At 37.5% G+C, this 15,701-nt stretch overlaps 1 protein-coding gene across 4 annotated transcripts in view; it reads left to right on the top strand.

Annotated features, from left to right (window-relative positions):
- SLC35F5 (solute carrier family 35 member F5) overlaps positions 1-15,701 on the top strand; it is a 38,082-nt gene that overhangs the window by 9,253 nt on the left and 13,128 nt on the right. For all 4 annotated transcript variants that reach the window (XM_075430022.1, XM_075430023.1, XM_075430024.1 and 1 more), the window contains 10 exons: positions 437-580; positions 2,877-2,939; positions 4,462-4,543; positions 5,854-6,044; positions 7,656-7,737; positions 8,429-8,516; positions 9,076-9,140; positions 9,513-9,617; positions 10,072-10,231; positions 14,571-14,661. In XM_075430022.1, coding sequence (XP_075286137.1) covers positions 437-580; positions 2,877-2,939; positions 4,462-4,543; positions 5,854-6,044; positions 7,656-7,737; positions 8,429-8,516; positions 9,076-9,140; positions 9,513-9,617; positions 10,072-10,231; positions 14,571-14,661 — 1,071 coding nt within the window. The remainder of the gene's footprint in view (positions 1-436; positions 581-2,876; positions 2,940-4,461; positions 4,544-5,853; positions 6,045-7,655; positions 7,738-8,428; positions 8,517-9,075; positions 9,141-9,512; positions 9,618-10,071; positions 10,232-14,570; positions 14,662-15,701) is intronic.

The following is a 15,701-nucleotide window of genomic DNA, read 5'->3' as shown; positions in this document are numbered from 1 at the left end:
TGAGCTAGTGGAATCAGTATTAGTACTGAACAGTTGCTTAATTAATGTTCTCTAATTTGTGATTACTATGCTGTTGCTTAAAAAAGTGGTCTTTCGTTTAGAAAATATTTTTATGTAAATGTATTTTCAGTCCTATTTGAGTTCAGTGGCATATCAATATGTTGCTTGGTTAGATACGAGCAATAAGTAGCTTTTCTCCGGTGGCTCAGTACCTTGTTGGCATTTAAGATGGCTTGGGGGAGGGTACGCCCGGAATAGCTAGGGCCACTTGTGTCTTTTGGTCATACTTGCCAATACTCACAGTACTGTCATTTTGGGAACCAGTATGTTCTGGACTAGATATTTGAACCTGTTCATTCATTTTGTGAATTCTCACCTAAGTGGTAATTTTGGATACTGTAATTATTTTCTTACTGCAATTATTTTCTTTCCACAGTATGTTTTTACAACGTACAACAAACCTTTTTTCAGTACATTTGCAAAAACGTCCATGTTTGTTCTATACCTCTTGGGATTCATTGTTTGGAAACCATGGAGGCAACAGTGTACTCGTGGGTTTCGTGGAAGACATACAGCTTTTGTAAGTATTTTAACTATAAATGTTCTGATATTTGTTGAAGTTTGTGCAAAAAAAACTTAAAATAGGGACAAGAGAAAGACAAAGTTTACTTATTTGTGAAATAGTGCTTTCAGAAAAGCAGTTATAAACTGAATCGCAACATGGGAAGACATGGCAATCGTAATAGTAGTCTTGTGAGAGGAAGAAAAGGGAAAAGCAATATGAAATGTGTCAGGAATCGTAGAAAATGCTCTAATGGGCCAGACTATTGGCCCATCTAGCCTGATATTTTATCTTGGACAGTTGCAGAGGATAGTTCTTTTGAAGAAGAGCTTAAGAGTCTCACTGCTGTTGGTTCCCTTTTGCCTCCCCAGCATCTGTAATCAATGGAATCGATACTTGAGCTTTGTAGTTCATTTTTATTACTGACTCTTTTTGTCTTTAGCAGAACTATGAACTGTTTGCTAAGAGTTTTTGAGGTTTTTAAAGTTATATTTAGGAAAGGTGGTAGAATTATGTTGTTGTTGCTAATATTGTATTTTTGTCTCCTTCACACACGAGACCTTCTGTTGCTGATTCTAGAACTAGGCGTAGTTTATGTTAGTCTAAAATTCTTGTTGTGTTACAGAAATACATACTTTTTTTCCAAGGAAATTAGAGGTCCTAGGAAGACCGCTTGTTCTGTGCCAGTGTTTCGGAATGCTGAACAGCAGGACTCGGGAAGCTGTAAGGCATTAGGCCTGATATTAATCTTGCATTAACGTAACAGAAAAGGTGATCCAAGAACATGCTGTTAATCAACATGTCATTTTAGAAAATAGCTTGCGTGAAAGGAACTGATTTCAGTTCTTCTGGATATGCCAGACTTCACTGATAGTGATGGCCGTAGGCATAATGTACTTAAATAACTGAAGTGTTACATGACATTAAGGCAAATGTTTTTTATTTAAAAAAAAACCCCACAACAAACCCCCAAAATCAACCCCAAACACCTAAACCTTCAGTTTAAAAAAAAAAAAAATAAAAAATCTGTTATACACGTAAGGCATTTTGAGTTGGCTGATACCCTGAAATAATTTTTGCTAGATGAGTCTTTAATGCCAAATGTCTGTATGGCACGTGTTAGACTTGATGCTGTTCAGGATCTTCATACGTAACTGGGAAATAAACAGAATTTACACACATTCTTTATTGGCAGTAATGGCAAATAAGGATGATAAAAGTGGTGAAGGATCATTAGTTGTATAGAGCAATTATACTGATCAAAAGTATTAAGATCAGCAGGTTAGCAGAATAAGGGGCTATTGCCTAGTGTGAATTGTCGCAGTTATATTGACCGACTGAATCCCAGGCAGTGCTGTGTCAAAGAAAGATTGTATGAACTCACATGAACTGGAGCAGTGAGTAAGACTGCCCAATCTGTCACCTTTGTGTGTGCCACTCATGGCACCGCTATTGGAATCTCATTACTGTTTTCTTTCTAATTCTGTGAAAATAATTTTTAAAATAATTTGTAGGAAATAGCCAATAGTTTTGATGCTACCATATTTCAAAAGAACAGTGCAGAGACAGGACTATAGTCTGCAGTTAGAAGATTTTTTTTTTTTTTTATGTCCCCTAAGGAGTTTAGTTAAATATTGAACTGTATAATGCTTACAAGTGCCTTTAAAATGTCTTGTGTTTATTAATCTGGAAGAAAAATTGTACATTTAGAATTTTTTTTATTTCAGTAATAATTGCTTGGGTAAACACTTATTACCCTACTTTCAAGCCCACTTCCACATTAGAGGCTTTGTTTAATAGATTTCTTACCAGCGTAGTAGAACAGCAAGCTGCAGGTCAGGGAACGGGGGTAGTAGTGCTTGTGAAGATGTGGGAAGGAAGAGGAAGAATGATACTTGACCTTATCTTAATTTAAGTCTTGTTAAAACTAAGGCAGAATTCCAGGGTTTTGTGAAAAGGAATTTTGCATGAATAAAATGAAGAAACAAGAGGCTTGTTGCTAATACATGCACAATAATTTAGTAAAGCATGTCTTGCTAAGACTGAACTTTACAGGTTTTGACATTTGAATAACCTGATCCTGCATTGGTACCTGGGTAGTTGAATTCAGTGGGGTTCTCCAAGAAGCACTGGGAATTACTCAAATTATTTACTAAACTTCTAAGCCCTCTTACTTATTTGGGAGGAGGGCTGAAGGGGGAGAGGGAATTGTGACATAACTGTGGAAAAAGGCATTAAAAAAACTTGTTCTCAAAAAAATTCCAGTTAATAACTCTGCCTTGATAGGTTATTACATTTAATGCTCTGTAATTAGTTTGCAGATGCCGAAGGTTATTTTGCTGCTTGTACAACAGATAACACTGTAAACAGTTCTCTGGTAAGTGGCTTAATTTGTGAAGGTCAATGCTTTGTAATAATGTGACACCATTATCCTGACTTCTTGTTTTTAAAACATGGTAGTCTTAAATGTAGTAGTCATTGGCAGAGGGGATTAGTAACTTGTAAGTGCTACAAATAATGACATTGCTTGTTACGAGAAATATAGGTTCTCAGCTCAATAAACCCCTTGAATGTTTCTGTAGTAGTTTGTGAAAGAAATATTTATGTTGTACAGAAGGAAACCTTTACATATTCAGCTCAGTAACTGCCAAAGCAAAATGTGGGGAGCTGATGGTAAAGCCAAACAGTTTTCAAAACTAACATCCACAACAGAATCATTCAGTTAGTGGAGTATCTTGTATACTGTGATCCTGCACTGCAGTTTGAAAGAGAAATGGACTGCCTTCTTCCTTCCAGTGGACAGAGTGACTACTGTCTACTGAATCATATGTCAGTACTGGTATCCTGTTGATATGCTACATTGCCAGATAGCCATTTTTGTGGTGATTTTCATCATCCATAAATGATGAGTTGTTATGCCCCTGTTGTTCACAGGTTGCTGCTTAATCTGCATACCTAAATCAGAGGCCACATGCAGAAATGTATCCAAGACACAGAACTTTTAAAGCTTGCACTGTCTCTGTAACAGAGTAGGGGGAGGCGATTGAGTATTGACAAACTGCCATATGGGTATTTTAAACTTGAATAGGGAGTTGAAGAGAGATTTTTCTCAGAAGTATTTGTAATTTCATTCTTTTTTTTTTTTCAACTTTATCTACATTTAAGAATAAAATCTTAGTCTGCTCAATTCATTAAGATAATCTGACTTAAGAAGCAGGATTCATTGTTAACCTTGGACAATTTTGCATTAATTTAAATATCCCCAAAATTTTTGGTCCTAAACAGGGAGCCTGATGAAAATGCAGCTAGCACATCTTTTTATTACTTCACTCGCAGTTTAGTAATTTAACTTAAACAAGCAGCTGAAAGCTTGTCTTCTTAGAAGTGTTTTAAGCAATTAAAACTTCTGCTAAGTGCCTTATATATTGGAGTTCCTTTCCCAAAATTTTTTGAGTTTTAGTTCTAGTTCTTGAGCTTCTAGGGTCATGGGAGGAAAGTTGAGTATGCATCCATTTTTGTATATGTATTCTGTATTTTATGTTTCTAGTTTTATCATTTGGACAGAAGCTGTAGATCTAATGAAATGACTGTGATTTTTGATGAGTTAATTTTAAATCTGTAGGTTTTAATTTTCTGGGATGAGTTTTGTGTTCATGAGGATATAACACAAAACCACACAGTTATTTTTGAGTACTGCATTTTACCAACATGTTTTACATAAAATACAGATTATGTGTGAACATTTTTTACGCTGTGTGCAAAACCACTTTGTTAAATTTTATTCTCTTAATATTCACCAGGATTTTCTTTTATTTAGTTTTCTAATATGCTACATTACTTCTGCTTATAATTTAAATATCCTGCTTAACTGTATTTTTACTTATACTGATTCATTTCAGAGTGAACCTTTATATGTTCCTGTAAAGTTTCATGATTTGCCAACTGAAAAAAGTGGCAGTAATAATAGTGATGCAGAGAAAAGTGAGTAAAGCTTTTTGGAATGCTGAAATGCTGGTTCTTTGGTGAATGAATTACTTTCCTCTTCGTTAGTACAACTGCTGTCATGTTGCAGGATTTAACTTTTTTTTTTTTTTCCCTTCATTAAATTTCTAATTGCATGAATTGCGGTCTCATATATTTACTTTCAGGTAGAGAAAACATAGGCCTATTGTTCAGTTTACCTTTCTTGGTCACTACAGATCCAGCCTATGTTTATCTCAAGGGACCAGCTGGGTTCAGTACTTGTGATTCTTTCCTTCTGGGCTTGTATGACCAGCAGCAGTGAGTCAGCCTCTGGAAACACAAGCTATTGTCCTTTTTAGAGCAGGAGCAAAGCGGTCAAAGTAAGAATTTTAACAGTCTATGTGCATTCTGATTTTATTTAAGCCTTACTATCTTGTGATAGTAGCTGAAACAGGCCTAACTGTCCCAGACAATTAAAAAAAAGTTGACTGTCAAAGAATCCAATTATCTGATCCTCAGCAAAAGAGTCCCTGCTTATAAAAGGGAAAGTCTCTCTGTTAATTTCTAGACGACACATGTTCATAACAGCTTTGGTAGGCTCTGCTCTCCTGTGATAACATGCACCAATCACTTGAGCGTTGTTTGGGCTGTAGCTTTTCCCTTTTTAATTTTTTTTTTTTAGGAAATTAGGTTTTGTTTCATATTTAATTAGGCTAATGTATGTAGCATGCGATGTTTTCTTTACACAGGAAACTAAGGATACTTAAAATACCTGTATAAATATAAAATCAGTTCCTGGTTTACATGGTTAGTTAGAGGGTGGATTTGAAATGAGCAAGTGACCCTCTGATCTCTGCTAAGCTTTGAGGTCTGTTGGACACTCTCATCCTCTGATTGAAACACTGTCCTTGCAGTTAGGCTATTTGGCTATTAAACAGTTAAAATCTTCTATGTAATATTTATCAGTACAGAATAATTCCTACGTAAAAATTTGTTGGTACGTTGTGGGGATTTTTTTGGCAGGGAGGAGGGATGGTGCTTTTCAGCAAGGTTTGTGTGGATGGGCCACTGTACTGATTGAAAACAGTAGTTGTGCTTTGTCTTACTAGTGGCCTATCAAATCTCAAAATACTAGTTTAATAAATAAAAATAATGTCATGTTTTCTGTTTGAAGAAAAACCAGTTATTATTTGTGAAGTGTTGTCATCAGTGCTGTGTTAAATGTCATAGTTCTATTTGCATATTGTGTTGGCTTGAAAAATTTAATGATAATATGCAGCCTTTTTTTTCTTTTTTCTTTTTGTTTTCCCTTCTTTTTTCTTCTTAAGCTCCCAAAAAGCCTCGTGTAAGGTTCAGTAATATTATGGAGATTCGACAACTCCCATCCAGCCATGCATTGGAAGCAAAGCTGTCTCGCATGTCATATCCAACGGTTAAGGAGCAGGAATCGATATTAAAAACTGTAGGAAAACTCACTGCAACTCAAGTAGCAAAAATTAGCTTTTTCTTTTGCTTTGTGGTATGTGCTCTGTTCTTTTAGAAAACTTAATAGATGCAATTAAAACTTGAATAATGATAGTGGAATAGTATTGAGATGGCTTGTATTCTTTATGCTTCATGTTATAATTATACTGTGAGAAGTAAAACTTTCCTTGTGTGCTGGACATGAAGGTGCAGCTTCTTAAAGGGAGAGTAATAAAAAGTTATCCTGGGTGTGTAGTTAACTGTAAGGTCAGTTGTAAGATATGCCATGTTTTTGTGCCGTGTTGTCCAATGCTGAGTATGTTTGGTACAGCAAAATCTGGGATGACGTGTATACAGGCTGTTAACAGCTGCAGTGAGGCTGCGTGAAACAGGGGAATGTTACTATGGCTTCTTTCTGGGCCATCACGGGAAGAGTACCACCTTATGCCTCACTGTGGCATTGTGCTCTGCAGTAGTGTGAAGAGAAGATAGTTAATTGTCCTTCAGCTCCGTTGAGGGCTGCAAGATTTACTTATGAATCTGTTGGTTGCTGCTGTTTCTGCATCATGCCTCAGTTCTAGGGGGAGAGAGAGAGATAACGGTGGCAGGAGTTTTGAGAGAGAGTAAAAATGTAGAGAGAAGGTCAGTGATAGCTTTTCAAGAAGTAGCTTTGCTGGTACTGCTAGATAGGTTATTTGTAGTGTGGACCCACCACAATTTTTTCTCAGGAAGCTGTGCTGTTTAAACATCAAAAATCATAACAACAACAATAAAAATAGTGCTGTTGATGCATGGACCAAAAAACGGTGATGTAATTTTTCTGTGCATATACAGAAAGAACATGCATGCAGCAGCAAGAGAATAAGCCACTCAATAATGATATTGGATGGATGAAATAGCTTTTTAAAAAATTATTTTCTGTGTGTCTATTTCCATATACACACACGTAGATTTCCTAGGGTAGAGTCCTCATGTTAAAAAATCCTATTAGTGCTGTTCATAGATGCAGCCACTTTCAGCATGTATGTGTCTGTCTTGGACAGTATATATATTTCCACCTAAGACTTCAGAGAATGGTAAATTCTGTGAGCATATATCTGAGATCTTGTTAATGAGATCTCAATCAAGAAATAATAAAACACTTGGCTTTTTTTATAGTTATGAAGGAAATCGGACACGAATCCTTCCAATATATTTGTGAGGCATTGAATGCAGGTGATGCTTGGTTTTTAGGGTGGCGATGTGTGTCTAAGTACTCTAGGCTGACTGATGTCCCATGTACCTCTGAAATTTCTTTGCAGCCCTTTCACAGTAATCACCTTGAAACACTTGTGAAACAGTACCTTTAGTTACTGTGGAATAACTATTACAATTTCATTTTAATTATTTAATTATGTTTGAGTTCTGAAGTATGTTATTTCATTGTTAAACACATAGTTGAATGTGATTGGTTTGGGCCAATTCTAATTTTGCCTCTGTCTTTGAATGTACCTGCCACTTTGATAGAAGTTAGAAATCTGTTTGAGGTAAAAATGTTGTTCTGATTTTGTTTTTGGATAAATAGTTGTTTGGGTTTTTTCTTTAGGTATGATTTTATTGCACTGATTAACTTGAACTCTGCTGTTGCTATCCATGTAGTCACAAAATTATTTCTCTTTTCCCCCAGTGGTTCTTGGCAAATTTCTCTTACCAAGAAGCTCTGTCAGATACCCAAGTTGCCATAGTTAATATCTTGTCTTCAACCTCTGGTAAGTTGTATTTACACCACCAGATGTTTTTGGGTAATCGTAATGCTTAAAGCCATTGAATACGTGCATTTAAAAATTCATTATCTAGTTGCAGGTACTTAGGCTTTTTTCATGATTCCCCTGCTTTTTGCTTTTCAAATTTGTGTGTGTGTGTGTGTACTTCTGTGGTTAAGTCTGTGTGTTAAAGAGATATATTGGAAGTGTGATAGGTTTGAAGGAAAGATGGGATAACTTTTTATCAAAATAGATACAATTCAGAGTAGTCTTGCTAATTATTTGGTTTTTTTTTAAAAATGGTTTTAGGGGTAAAGAGCTTAAATCACCTAAATATGATGCATATCACTTACTTTACAGGTTTTATGAAAGGCTCTAATATGAGCTTTAAAGTATTTAAATTATGTGATGGTGTTTTGAGGAGTAACTTTTGTTTTATAAAATCAGTTTAAGCAGCATGATTGGGTGATTCTCACTGAGTTTTCAGGCTTATTGCAGTTTATTATGTTAGTATGGCTAGCCTTTCTGAAAATTGAGCATGTATTTGCTCATCTGAGGATTCACATCATAAGGTGGTAGTTTCATTATAGTTCAAGTTAAAATTATGGATGCTAAGATCAAGTACAGATTTGAACAAGATCTGAACAAACTAGTAGCAAAACTTCATTGTATAAACTCTTCATGATTTCTTTTGCAGGACTTTTTACTTTAATCTTAGCTGCAGTCTTTCCCAGTAACAGTGGCGATCGCTTTACCCTGTCCAAATTGTTAGCTGTTGTTTTAAGGTAAGATAATGGGATGCAACATTTGATCAAAAACTCCCTGATACAGTGAAAGGACAGCTATACCTATGGTATCTGTGACAGTATATGATAGGCTTCACTTTTTTTTTTTTAAATCCTTGTTTCACAGATAAATAGAGCAAGTGAATTACGTCTTTTTAAATATGTCATATCATGAAGAGCTACCAAATCACGTGCTCCTATAAGAAATCAGATTAATTAGATTTCTGTTGGAAATATGTGAACTTATTTTCTTGGCTTTTAGTTATGGTTTCTCTATTTTTGTGTAGAGGGGAAAAGGAAAGAGGCTTGACGTTGTCAGCCTGTTTCATTAAAGGCCTGGTACATTGATCAGGGAAGGTAAAAGTGGGCTTTTTGTTTTTAGCTTGGAATCCAGCCTTAGCAACAGAGAACTCCTTTTGGCTTTGCTGAACGTGGGTTTTGGTTAACTGAAAATATCTAAAGATACAACTCTATTATGATAGTTTTATTCCCCTTTTTTACTCTCTTTGTAAAAAGTTCTTGTTTAAGTAGTGTTTTGCATTTCTTCTTTTTTTGCTAGCATTGGTGGTGTGGTACTTGTTAACCTTTCTGGATCTGAGAAATCTGCTGGAAAAGATACAATAGGTATTTCCTTAATTTTTTTGATTCTAGAATAGGCAGTGATGAGTACCATCTTTTGATGATACTCAGTAGGTCCTATAGCAAGCTATATATTTCTTACTTGTGTAAAAAGCCAGATTGTGAAATGTTAGTTTCAACTTCTGAAAGTGCACATTTATGATGATTTCCGCCCCCCCCGGCAATGTGTATAGCTTAATTGGGAAAGTATTTACATTTTTGGACTTTCTGCTTTTTTCTGTGCTTCTCATATTGTAATAGATTCTGTAATAAACAATTAATTTCTGATTGTTATAGATGTATGTTTAGGAGAGTTGATCCTAGTGTGCATAACATGTTTGGCATGTCTTACATGAGTGGTTTTTTTCATCTTTACAGGTTCCCTTTGGTCTCTTGTAGGAGCAATGCTGTATGCTGTGTACATAGTAATGATAAAGAGGAAAGTAGATAGAGAAGATAAACTTGACTTACCAATGTTCTTTGGTAAGAATAAGAATACCTCTATTGAAAGTTTTAATTCAGTGTGTGATTAAACTGTTTGCTTTCAGGCACTGAAGTGTTTGAGTGGTAAAGGAGCTCAGAAGAGCCAAGAAAGTAGAGGAAGCCTATTGTTCCCGTGGTTACCAGTACTTTTGAGACTGGTTGTGTGAATTGTTTCTTGTTTACAGTCTTAACAATGAAAGAACGCTACCTGTAGGCATTCAGACAGCCCTTTTGATGGTTTTTTTTTCATTTCAAACCTGTAAATATCTGACGTAATCAGTGTTCGTAAATGTCAGTTAAAGTTTCTTATATTCCTTTCCTTTGAAAGATTTAAAATACTGCTTTGTTGCTGCTTTTATATATGCATGTTTTCAAAATAGCAGATTTTAGCTGAGATTTTAGTTATGTGAAAGGATACTTACTGTGATTTGCTTAATACTGTTTTTGTACTCAGGTTTTGTAGGGCTGTTTAATCTGTTGCTGCTGTGGCCAGGGTTTTTCCTGCTTCACTATACTGGGTTTGAAGCATTTGAGTTTCCCAATAAACTGATATGGATGTGCATTGTCATTAATGGCCTTATCGGAACAGTTCTGTCAGAGTTCCTCTGGTTGTGGTAAGTACTACATGCTTTGTATATCTTTCACATAAATTGTCTTAACTGTGTTCTCAAATGTTGAGATGTCAAATTATCTAGGAAGGTTTTTTTGCCCTTTTTTCTTCTGTCCATATATGCAGTAGGAGTTAGAGGATGTCATACATCGTGTCACCATGTCCTGTTTAAGAGAAACAGCTAACTGTAAAAAGCAGGTGATGTGGCCTTGTAGTATTTATCAAGATACTGTGTGCTTAGCTCATTCTAGAACTAACATTTTGAGACGAAAAGACTTTGTGGTACAGAGTTGCAGTAGTAATAGAGGAGCATCAGTTTCTGTTGTAACAGTTTTTCAGTTTCCAAGGCCTCGTGCATGTTCGATATGTATGAGTCAGAATCCAGTATTCTATAGCTGACATTTGTTTAAATTTTCAAAGGCTTAATGAGCTAAATGTCATCAGAATGCATTAGCCATGAAGATACAGCAATTTGTAAATTAGCCTAGCTTTTGTTTATTAATTTAATTATATGATAGTCTGAATAGGTCAACAACAGAGGATTGAATATGAAACTTCTCTATGAACAGCTCAAAACCTGTAGCAGACTTAAACCTTTGTGTAGCTTTTAGAAGGACAGTGTTACTTAGAGAACTCTTTAGGAAGTCAGGGTTCCAAGCTTGGTAGAATTTAGGGAGTCTGTGTTTCTTCTGGGCCAGCATTAGCTTAAAATAGGGGTGTAACAGAAAATGCTTCCAGTTGGAAAGTCCCACTTCGTTCTGGAAACACTGAGGAAGAGTTTCCAAAAAGAGACATCCTTCCGGCGCCATACTGTTGCTCAGTGAACAATGTTGGTTTTAGTGCTATGTTTTGAATAGGTGTTGCAGTTTGTGAGCTTTTGCCTGAGAACCCTTGGCTTCAGCCTCTCAGCTCTGTGGTAGAGAGACTGGAAAACCTCGTGGGATAGCTACTGTGAAACGGAGATATCTGTAATCCTAGGATCCTAAATTCTGTGACAGTAGTACAATGAAAGATCTAGGTGGAGTTCCGTGAGAGTGGTTTTGGGTTTTTTTTTATTTCAGATCAGGTTTAAAGTTATTTAGGAAATTTAGTCATTACCTTCTTTGTTTATTGGCAAACTCTTGCACTAGTCCTAGTTGTAAATGCATTGCAGTGTATGTTCCTTTGTGATTTAGTTTGTTTATTGATGGAATATTTTTGTGATGTTAATGCCATCCCTTAAGATTAGACTACAGTTCAGTATCAGTTGGTAAAAACGTTAAGTGCAATTTCAGCATAGGCAAAGAAACAAACAACACCCCACCCCCAAACCTGGCTCTTGTCCAAAAATCAAGTATCATAAAATCACAGGATGCTTTGGGTTGGAAGGGACCTTTAGAGGTCCTCTGGCCCACCTCCCCCCCTGCAGTGAGCAGAGACATTTTCAACTAGACCAGGTTCCTCAGAGCCCCGTCCAACCTGACCTTGAATGTTTCCAGGGGTGGGGCCTCCACTACCTCTCCGGGCAACTAGTTCCAGTGCCTCACCACCCTCATTGTAAGGAAGAAATATTTTATATCCTGTCTAAATCTGCACTCACTTACTTTAAAACCATTACTCCCGTCCTGTCACAAAAGGCCTTGCTAAAATGTTTGTCCCCATCTTTCTTATAAGTCCCCTTCAAGTACTGAAAGGCTCCAATAATGTCTCATCAGAGTTTTCTCCAGGCTGAACAGCCCCAACTCTCTCAGCCTTTCCTCACAGCAGAGGTGTTCCAGCCCTTGGATCATTTTTGTGGCCTCCTCTGATCCCACACCAACAGCTTCATGTCTCCTGTGCTGAGGGCTCCAGAGCTGGACACAGGACTCCTGGTGGGGTCTCACCAGAGCAGAGGGGCAGAATTCCCTCCCTCGCCCTGCTGCCCACGCTGCTGGGGATGCAGCCCAGGGTACAGTTGGCCTTCTGGGTGCAAGTGCACTTCGTTGGCTTATGCCCAGCTTTTCATCCACCAATACCCCCAATTCCTTCTCAGCAGGGCTGCTCTCCATCCCTTCATCCCCCAGCCTGTATTGATACCAGGAGTTGCCCTGACCCAGGTGCAGGACCTTGCACTTGGCCATGTTGAACCTCATGAGCTTCACATGGGCCCGCTTGTCCAGGTCCCTCTGGATGGCATCCCATCCCTCAGACGTGTCAACTGCACCACTCAGCTTGGTGTCATCTGCAAACTTGCTGAGGGTGCACTCGATCTTGCTGTGTCATTGATGAAAATGTTAAACAGCGCTGGTCCCAGTACAGATCCCCATGGGGACACCACTTGTCACCGATCTCCATCTAGACATCAAGCTGTTGACCAGCCCTCTGGCTGCAACCTTGCAGCTAATTCCTTATCCTCTGAGTAATCCACCCATCAAATTATCTTTCCAATTTAGAGAAAAGGATGTTGTGGGGGACTGTGTTGAAGGCTTTACAGAAGTCCACATAGATTAAATCCATAGCTCTTCCCTTGTCCACTGATGCAGTCACTCCATTATAGAAAGCCACTCGGTTGGTCAGGCAGGACTTGCCCTTGGTGAAGCCATGGTGGCTGTCTTGGATCACCTCCCTGTCCTCCATGTGCCTTAGCATAGCTTCTAGGAGAATCTGTTCCAGGATCTTCCCAGGCACAGAGGTGAGGCTGACAGGTTGGTAATTCCCAGAGTCCTCCTTCCTACCCTTTTTAAAAATGGGCACAGTGTTTCCCCACTTCTAGTCACCAGGGACTTCACCTGACTGCTGTGACCTTTCAAATATCATGGAGAGTGTCCTGGCAAGTACATCAGCCAGTTCCCTCAGGACTCTGGGATGCATCTCATCAGGTCCCATAGACTTGTGTATGTTCAGGTTCCTCAGGTGGTCATGAACCTGATCTTCCCTTACAGTGGGAGGGGCTTTACCCCCCCCCCCCCCCCCCCCCCCTCCCCCCCGGTACCATATCTTATGGTCCACTGACTCAGGAGGGGTGAGGAGAGAGGTTGCCAGTGAAGACTGAGGCAAAAAGGTTGTTGAGTACCTCAGCCTTCTCGTCGTCTGTCGATACTGGGTCACCGTTCTTGTTCATCAGGAGGCATACGCTTTCTTTTTAACCTTCCTTTTCTGGCTGACATACCTGCAGAAGCCCTTTTGGTTACTCTTTGCATGCCTTGCCAAACTCAGCTCCAGCTGCACCTTGGCCCTCCTGACCCCCTCCCTACACAACTGGGCAGCGTCCCTGCACTCTTCCCAGGATACCTGTCCCTGCTTCCACTGGGAAGACAAAATTTGCAATAGAACAAAAATTGCAACTACAATATTTTTCCTTGTTTAAAATTAGTTGTATGCAGAACTGATGGCAGTTCCACAAAAAAGCATAGCTGGTACTGTTTTCAGTACTTGCCAAGGATGCAAATGACCTTTTATCTTAATAAATAAATAAATTCTGGATGCCTTTGACATAAGCGGCTGACTCAGTAGTGGGCGTTACTGGTTTGAATGAGGTAGATACCCCTTTGTATTTGTTTTCGTCATATGGTAGAGTAGGCTATTTCGCAGAGGAGTATTTGCTAGCAAGCCTTACTATGAATGGTATACGTTTGACTTGGTTGATCATAAAATGAGAATTGCAGGTTTTTTATATGGGATGTTACACTCTTCACTTCATATCAAAATGGCTCTGACTAGTCATGTTTTATTTATAGAGCCTTAGGTTTATATCGAAATGCCGAAGATCTCAAGAGCTCACTTGTTCTCTTCAGTCTGTCCTACATATACCTCGAGGTTCTGGCTTTTTTTTTTTCTTTAAAAAAAACACTTCAGTAAATCGGTAATTTGCAAACTGAAAATACGATGAGATCACTTGTAGAATGCACAGAAGTCCTACTGAGACTCTGAAGAGTGATTTCAAGGGTGTATTTCGGAGTGAAATTTGAAAAGCACGGGCTGTTAATTTAAGAATTTGTCTATTTGTAAAGAATATTTTTCCTTTTGGGTAGGATTTCTAGACATCATAACCAGATTGGGGCAAAACAGATTTAATTGCTATAAGCTGGTTTTAAACTATTTCAAAAGTCACTATATGTGACAGTGAATTTTTCATCACCTCAAAAGGCTTGTATGGGAATTAAACCTCACTCCAGAAGACATTAATAGTCTAGTTAAGAATTTTATGCAGTTTAACAGATTTATGACGGAGTGTGGTTATCTCGATTTTTTTGATTATTAAAACAAACATTGACTAACAGTTAAGCTTAATCACGTCTTCTGCAGTTTGATGTATTAATTTAGTTGTCTTTTAACTTTTAAATAAGATGTCTTTATTTATTGCAATTATTATTATTATTTTTTAGGGGCTGCTTTCTTACCTCATCACTGATAGGCACACTTGCGCTAAGCCTTACAATACCTCTGTCCATAATAGCTGACATGTGCATGCAAAAGGTAATGTGCTATGAAGTTTTCAGCATTATTAACAGAATTTCTTTGCGTTAAATGGCAGTGTTATTTTTATCACTATATACAATGAACAGTATTTCTGCCACATGTTAATAATTGTTGAACTGTGTTGTAATTAATGCTCTCTTGATTATGATAGTTACAGTAATTTTGCACTTGCAAGCATGCACTTGCACAGTTAAATATATTTGATTAAGATGCAGCTTGTATGAAAAGTACCCAAGGTCATCAGCAATGCCTGGCCAAATGCTTTGCCTTGAACAGGCACTTCTCAGAGTTAAAGAACAACTGCAAGTACAGCACTGATTAAATTAATACCTTTACAATTATAGACTTGTTATAGACTGTGTATCTTGAAAGTACTCAGTGACAAAACCAAAAACCTGCAGGTTTACCACAAAGAAATGTAGCAGCTACAAGACTTAATTGGTCATTATTTGATTCATGTGGACATTAGGCTTCCATTTAACTGCCCTCCTTTAGCTTAGTCTAGTTTCACTGGTATTGAGGTAATAGCTGTGGAAAAACCTCATATGTAAAGAAAGAAAAGAATCTAATAATATGAGTTTAGGATAGAAACTATGTGAAGTTAGTTTATATTGGTTATTAAGCTGTATGGATACTTTTCATGTTGGTGGGGTAGAATTCTCAGTTTTAAATATTTAATTATGTACGAACTTCAAATCTAACTTTGAATATTTGAATTTGATATTTAATCAGAGGCAGGGAATATGAAATTCTTAATTTCATGTGAATAATGATTGTTTAGCATATACTGCAAACATGCAATTACTGTTTTTTTGTTTTGGGGTGTTCCCCTGCCCCTTAAAATGAAGATCACGTAAATGTTTCTATTTCCTGAAAGCAAGATCACTAGTCTCTGCTCTTTATTTTGGATTTAAATAATCCTTACTGGTAAAATTTTAATTTCAAAGGTCAGCCACATGTTTAACTCTTTCAAATAGCTTTCAACCTGATTTTATAATGCATCTGTTCTTTTAAAACAAGCTTATTTTTTCTTACAG

Source organism: Opisthocomus hoazin, chromosome 9, assembly GCF_030867145.1.
Source record: "Opisthocomus hoazin isolate bOpiHoa1 chromosome 9, bOpiHoa1.hap1, whole genome shotgun sequence".
Lineage (NCBI taxonomy): Eukaryota > Metazoa > Chordata > Aves > Opisthocomiformes > Opisthocomidae > Opisthocomus > Opisthocomus hoazin.
This window is presented reverse-complemented; position numbering and strand designations above follow the sequence as displayed.